Source organism: Apis laboriosa, unplaced genomic scaffold (genome assembly GCF_014066325.1).
Source record: "Apis laboriosa isolate Shangri-la unplaced genomic scaffold, ASM1406632v1 scaffold112_cov148, whole genome shotgun sequence".
NCBI lineage: Eukaryota > Metazoa > Arthropoda > Insecta > Hymenoptera > Apidae > Apis > Apis laboriosa.
This window is the reverse complement of record NW_025220865.1, coordinates 3,866,181-3,873,507: the sequence shown is the minus strand read 5'-3', so window position 1 is coordinate 3,873,507 and position 7,327 is coordinate 3,866,181. Positions and strand designations below refer to the sequence as shown.

At 19.9% G+C, this 7,327-nt stretch overlaps 1 protein-coding gene across 10 annotated transcripts in view; it reads right to left on the bottom strand.

The window, feature by feature from the left end:
• The window catches only part of LOC122712941, a 60,638-nt gene that overhangs the window by 42,443 nt on the left and 10,868 nt on the right, over positions 1-7,327 (bottom strand). For 9 of the 10 annotated variants that reach the window (XM_043933008.1, XM_043933025.1, XM_043933033.1 and 6 more), the window contains one exon: positions 1,788-2,088. In XM_043933008.1, the coding sequence (XP_043788943.1) occupies positions 1,788-2,068 (281 nt within the window). In that variant the 5' untranslated portion in view covers positions 2,069-2,088. Of the gene's footprint in view, positions 1-472; positions 614-1,787; positions 2,089-7,327 lie in introns of those variants that run through there. The other variant, XM_043933070.1, reaches the window with a different exon arrangement.

The window sequence follows — 7,327 nt, the reverse complement described above, 5'->3', positions numbered from 1 at the left end:
ATATATATATATATATAGTATACATACTGTTGCTTCATGTTTTTCGATTCATTTATACAATCCTCACATCGAACCTAACCTAACTGGTTTTCCCGCGTTTTATATATTATTTATATGTATCCTCCTAACTACTATATATTAAATTTCTGAAGCGTTAATTAATATTAATTGATGAGATTTTCTTTGAAAATAATAAAAATTCCGATTACGTTGAATAAAATAAAATATCGAAATTTTTATATTAGAATATAATGAGAAGTCATTCAAGTAATCAAGATATTTTGTAATAATTTCTATATAAAACTTATAATAATTATATTATTAAGAAAATCATTAAATGTAATTAATATTATAATTAAAAATATAATGTATTAATACAAAAATAAGTTATATAAATTAAAAAATAACGTAAAGATATTAATTTGTGCGAGGAATAACGAACACCGCAACAGAAATAACTGCGTGGACTTACTTCATCATGCAAACGGACAATCTTGAGTTTCAAAGAAATCTTTCCTTTCTGCATACATTCTCCATTTGCACATCTGGTACATCGCGTTTTCGAAATTTGTAATTTCACTTTAATAATTTCATTAAAATACACTACACAACCGTTCATATATATATTTCAGTAAACTATAAGTCTTAAATGTAAACCTGGCAAGGTTAAAAATCAACGTTGCACGTTGACGTTTGAGGTTAGAATCGACAGGTAGCAGTAGTGGTAAAATTGGAAGAACGCATGCGCAGTATACCGAATATATGTTACGCATCCAACTTCAATGTTCTGTTCACCGCGTATTTCAAGTTTTAATATTTAAGCTTATACAATATATTACAAATAATTAATGTTATATATTATTGAATTTTTAAATAATAAGGATATTAAAATAATAAATAGTTTGAATAGAAAGATTAATAAAAAATTTATTTCAATATTTATTTCATTAATTGTAAAAATTAAATTTCTTTCAAATTTATATTTTTTTTAGATTTTTTTATATAATTTTATTTTATATAATTTAGTTTTTTTTAGATTTTATTTAATTTTTTAATCAATTATTTAATTAATTTTTAAAAATATCACCAAATATCTATATTCACATCTTATTATTATTTGCAAATTTTGATAAATTACATTTCATTTTATATATTATTTTATTTTCAAGAATATTGTTGACAAAAGAAAATTAAATTTAAATGAATTGTAAATGAATACGTAAAATTTAATTATTTATTTAGAATTTTTTACTATCTTCACTATTATCTTTATTATTTTTATTAGATTTGAAATTTGAATACTCTAATTATTTACACATTTTCCACTATCAGAATTGCAGTTTCCATAAATATTTCGTAATTTTCATTCAGTATTTGTTATAAATTTCATGTTATATAATATTATAAATGATTTAAAAATTTATTATTATAATTAGCTTTTAATTATTATATTTTGACTTTTAAAAAAAAATTTTTTATTTAAATCAAGAATTAAAAAGAAATAATTTTCTGAATCAAAATTGCTCAATTTTCTCTACTAATATATTTCTTATACTATTTCTTATACTTCGTTTATATTATAAAGGCATTTCCTCAAATTAAAATTGTTTTTCGCAAACAATCAAATACATGCATGTAACTTTAATTATATCATACAAATTATACATAAATAATGTTATGTGTAATGACTGCGATAGTAATACATACATTTATATATTATATGTACATATCTATACTATATGTATGGATAGATACATATAGATAACACAGGCAAGAATATAACTTACCTATGCAGCTGTACCGGAGTAGACCTCGCGGGTAAATGCTGGTTATGCGAGACCGGTGGTTGTGTCTGACCCCTGCCAGGGGTCGACGTTACACCGACCAGTGAGTGGCCATGGGGTCCGTGAGGATGACCGTGGGGGTGGGCGTGTGGGTGTGGAGGATGGGAGTGGGGGTGAGGATGATGATGGTGATGCAAATCTGCCCCCACTGGACCCACAGGGCCCACCGGACCCCCCACCCCCAGTCCGCTTACTACCTGGACTTGCTTGCTCACTGTCTCCATCACTCCTAGCGCATTGTGTACTGAAACAAAATGCATAAAAATTCATTAAAAATATTATTTTTATTTCTTTTCTAATTTTTTTCTTAATTAATTGCTTCTAATCATTAAAATATTTTATGAGAATTTATTTAATTAAATTGATAAAACACAATAGAAATAGAAATGTAAATTGCAAAAAAATATTTAATATATGCTATAATGAGAAATGAAAAAAAAAATCTGGACAAATTTTTAAATTCTTTGACTATTAAATTTTGTATATAGATGTATTGTTTTATCTTTCTTTTTAACAATTTTTTATCTTAATTAAATATTTCTTCGCATACGTTTGAATATATTTCCATATACTAATAAAGAAGATATTATAATTTTAATAATAATAATATCAACAAGTACAACATATTATTAATGTGACAAATATACAAATATTACAGATATTGAAAAAAAATATATATATCCATATATATTTCAATTTATAATTATTTTATTTTTATTAATATTTATATACATAAAAATGAAATTAAATTTCTTCAATATTTCAATCAATGATTATCAAAGTTTATCAGAGAGATTCAAAATATCATTAAATATTATCACTTTTGAAATATCTGCAAAACATTTTTCTCTATCTATTCCATGTCTATATATTAACAAAAATAATTAAGTAATCTGTTATTTTAATTATATCAATGAATTTAGTTTGTTAAATCTATACAAATGAAAATTTATAAAAATTTTTGTTTATATTAAAAAATTTATTGAATAAATATTTTTTAATGATTTGAAATTCATAACCATAAACAATATTATTATATATATTATTTAACGATACAATATAGTAATTTCATAATCAATAATTATGATATTATATATGCAACATATGTAACATATGTAACATAATGATAAAAAAATATTTCGATTTGAAACAACGAATGATAATATTTGTAATTTGCAATAAAATTTAATAGAATTTTTTCAGAATATATTTTTCAGAATATATTTTTCTTGTTTTTTAATCCATGATGTAGTATTAGTAATAAAGCACATCAAGAACAGATGAAAAGAAAGGTCATGAGAATGTTATACATTAGAAAGTACGTGATAATATACATCAAGCAAGACAATGTCATTATCGGATTTATGATGGGAAATATTGTAGTCATCGTTTTTATTTAAATTTTGAATAGTATTTAATAAATTATATATTGTTATATATTTTGCGAAAAAAATGTTCCAGCATATTTTCATTATTTAATTCCATTATTAATAATTTCTATATATATTTTTATATTTTAGAATAAATATTTCTATCAAATCTATCAAAAAAAAAAAGAAAATTTTCATAATAAACTCAAGCGAAATATTTTTTTAATAAATCATAAATCATTTATTACTTTTATGATTTTTAACAATAAGTATACTTAATTAATATTATTAACGATATTTCATATATATCCATCAAATTATAAAAATATATATGTACGATTATTTCTTGAATTTATAATATTTCTTTGAACAGGTATTATAAGAATCAACTATTAAAAGAATAAATTATTTTCCTTTTTCCTATTATTCATCTTTTCTTTCTTTTTAATCTTTTTTGTTCTTGCTTATTTTTAATATTTTAAAAATTTCTTATAAATTATTTACGAATAATTCTATTAAAATTTAATATTATATATTACGTAATATTATACAAACACCATTTAAAATATTACAGGTTATTTTATATTTAAAAGAAGACATATTAAAAATGTAAAAAGTCTTGGATTAAATTTAATTCTCAGGTAAACTGACGTAAAAAATGTCTGTTCATTCGAGAACTTGAATAACATCGCTGATTCACTATGATGCGTCATGTTAAAGACGATTAACAAAGTGTAAATAATTTATATAGACGTGAATGTCATATTTGCACGTGAAATAAATGAAAATCGGCATTAACTCGTGATCACAGTAACGCGATTCTTAAAAAAGACGAAGAGAAGTTCGCAAGGACATCAAAACGGTCGGTATCATCAAAGTAACGGTACTTTAATGATACTCAAAGAAACCGACACGTGTATACATGCATATCTACACTATATAGCGAGACATATATATTATAGAATATACTACTTTAAAATTTTATATTTAAAAAATAACTAAAATCACAAAATTTTTTTTTCACAAGAAATTGATAAATAAAAATTTCAAATTTGTTCGATTCATATCGGAATGATATTTATCTTATCTTTTCAATCTTTTTAAAATAAAAATGTTACCAAATACGAAGATTTTTATTACGTTTGAAATTTTCTTTTGAACGTATCAAACTGTTACATTTTTAAAAATATCATTTATAAAAATAATATTTTACACACTTTCTAAAATTTTTCAGTTTTTTCTATGATAAAGTTTCCAATAATATTAAAATATCCACATATTGTTTTAGAATAATATTTTTAAATGATTTTTTATGAATTAATGAAATAATTAATTTAAATAATAGATTTTAATATTTTTAATTAAATTTGAACATATAGTATCTTTGGTTCAAATTAAATTTTAATTTTTAATATTTTAATTATTATTTTCTTTTATTATTATTGAAGAAATTTTATTATTTTGTATCAATTATTTAAATAATCTATTTGTAATAAAGTAAAAGTATTGATAAATAATTTAAAATGAATATACAACTTATGTATTTTATTCTCATTATAATAATGAGAGTTCTAATTATATTCCTTGGAAAATATCTAACAAACAAAAATAGCAAGGGAATAATATTTCGAAGAATTGCACGCGATTGCATTTCTACTAAATTTATTCGTTAATTCGTTACATATTAATTCTATTACACGTTAATTTTTATATAGTTTTTTAAAGAAATTCTAATATATAAATATAATAAATTGTATCGTGGATCAATTTTAAAATTTAATAAAGATATTTATTAAAAATATAAAAAATATTATAATTAAAAAATTATAGAAAAAAAATAAAAAATTTTTTAAATTTTAAGGATTTCCAATTCGATTAATTTATTAAGAATTTATTAAACTATTTTAAAATAAATATTATATCATTAAATTTATTGATATTTTTGTAATTTTTTAAATTATTATTATTATAATATATCATAATTAATTTAATTGCGTGCAAAATAAATAATAAATTACAAATTATCATGTATTGTTAACATTAAATATGTTTTACTTATATTTTTCACATTTATCCTCATTTATCCACAGTTTATATGAAATAAAATAATTCAAAGCTTTTTTTTTCATTAAAAAATATTGAAATAAATCTAATTTTTTTTTGTTACTCTTAAAAATCTAAACAATCTTTTAACATGTAATTTTATATAATAGGTATATGTATTCGTTAATAAATCTGAACACTTGTTAAGTCACTATGGTCTCCTTCTTGTTCTCTGATCTCTTCATATGAAACTATTATGCTTTTATTCAATCATTAATAAAACTAACATGCTTGTTACATAGGAAACTACATAACATCATACTTAATGAATTTTTGCAAAGTAATCTACAATTGTACAATATAGAAATATTAAAAAAATCAGAAAATCAATTAGAAATAAAATTTTAAAAAAATATTTATGTAGAAAATAAATATAGAGATATACATATACATATATCTAATGAAACAAATATTTTTTTCTATAAATCATCAATTCAAAATAATTTTTATCATATTTTTATGGTATTTTCATATATATGTTTGTATATTATTATCTTCATAAGATATAATATCAATTTGATAAGAGAGGATAAAAAATCAGAGTACATACTTTTTTCAAAAATATATTATATTTTTTTAATTACACATGTCATTAAAAATAATATTAAATCCAGATTTTATAATAGATTGCATATTTGGAAATAAAATATTTTGATATTTTAAAATGTATATATAATTATTTAAATGATATAAAGTATTATTATTTAAATAAAACAATATTTTATTATACTATAATTATCTATATTATATATATATATTATCTATATTATATATAATATATTAAGAAGAAAAAATTATAAATTTAGATTTATTATTCTCTAAATATGAAATTGAAATAATATCTTAAATTTTTTAATTTATTTTATTTTATTTCATTTTATTATTTTAAATAAATATTTTCTGATAAAATTTCTCAAATAATTGAAGATTATTTAAAAATAATTTACTTAATCTTAACATAAAATATATAGTTACTTTTCCTATCCTCTTATTTTTATAGCAAAAATATTTCTATAATATGTATATATATATATATATATATATATATTATGTGGTTCTGATTTAAATATTAAAATTTAAAAGTATTGCAAAAGAAAGACTTATATATATTACATATGATCATTAATAAAAGTCAAAATCAAATGAAATAATTTTGATTTCGGACTCTATGATTTGTCATTATTCCTATTGCTTCTTTGCGATAACTGTGTTCATAGTTCCATGAACATTATGAAGTACGTGCTTCTAACATAAACGCATGCTGCATAATAAGATCATCAACGTGGGTCATCGGTAATCTACGCAGCGTTAACGAGAAGACATAGAAAATCAACGCGACGTGAAAGACGTTTGTATGCACAATATTAGAAGAATATGTTTGCCTTTATATATTGTTTCTTAATTTTAACTCTATTAATTTAAAATTTTTATTATTATTACTATTATTATTATTACTATTCATATTATCGAGATATATTTAAATCGTATATATTAAATTTTGAAAATAATTCTAACTAGACTTTGTATTTATAATTCATGCTTCATTACTTTCAACTTTGATAAGTTAAATCAATCCTCCTAAAATGAAACAACTATTTTCATTAAATAAATAAAACTATTAAAACAAAAATCATATTATTTCAAAGATATAAAAATAATCTTTTTTTTAAAAATCAATTTTATATGAAATAACAATTAATAGAAATAATCAGAAATGCATTATATTTTTAATAATAATATGTGATATATATTTAATTCTATTACTATTACAATAAACTGTCAATAATATTAAACATTATTTTATGAAAAAATATAATATAATTCTTTTGATTCAATACTTAAATGAAACAAAAAAATTTTTAAATTAAAACATAATAATATGTTTTATTCTTTATGTAAATAAATATTATAAGAAAAATCTTATAAGAAATAAATATTCTTAATTTTAAATTGAACATTGAAAGAAAAACTTCTTATAAAAAATTAATTATTCATTCTTAAGACAAAAAT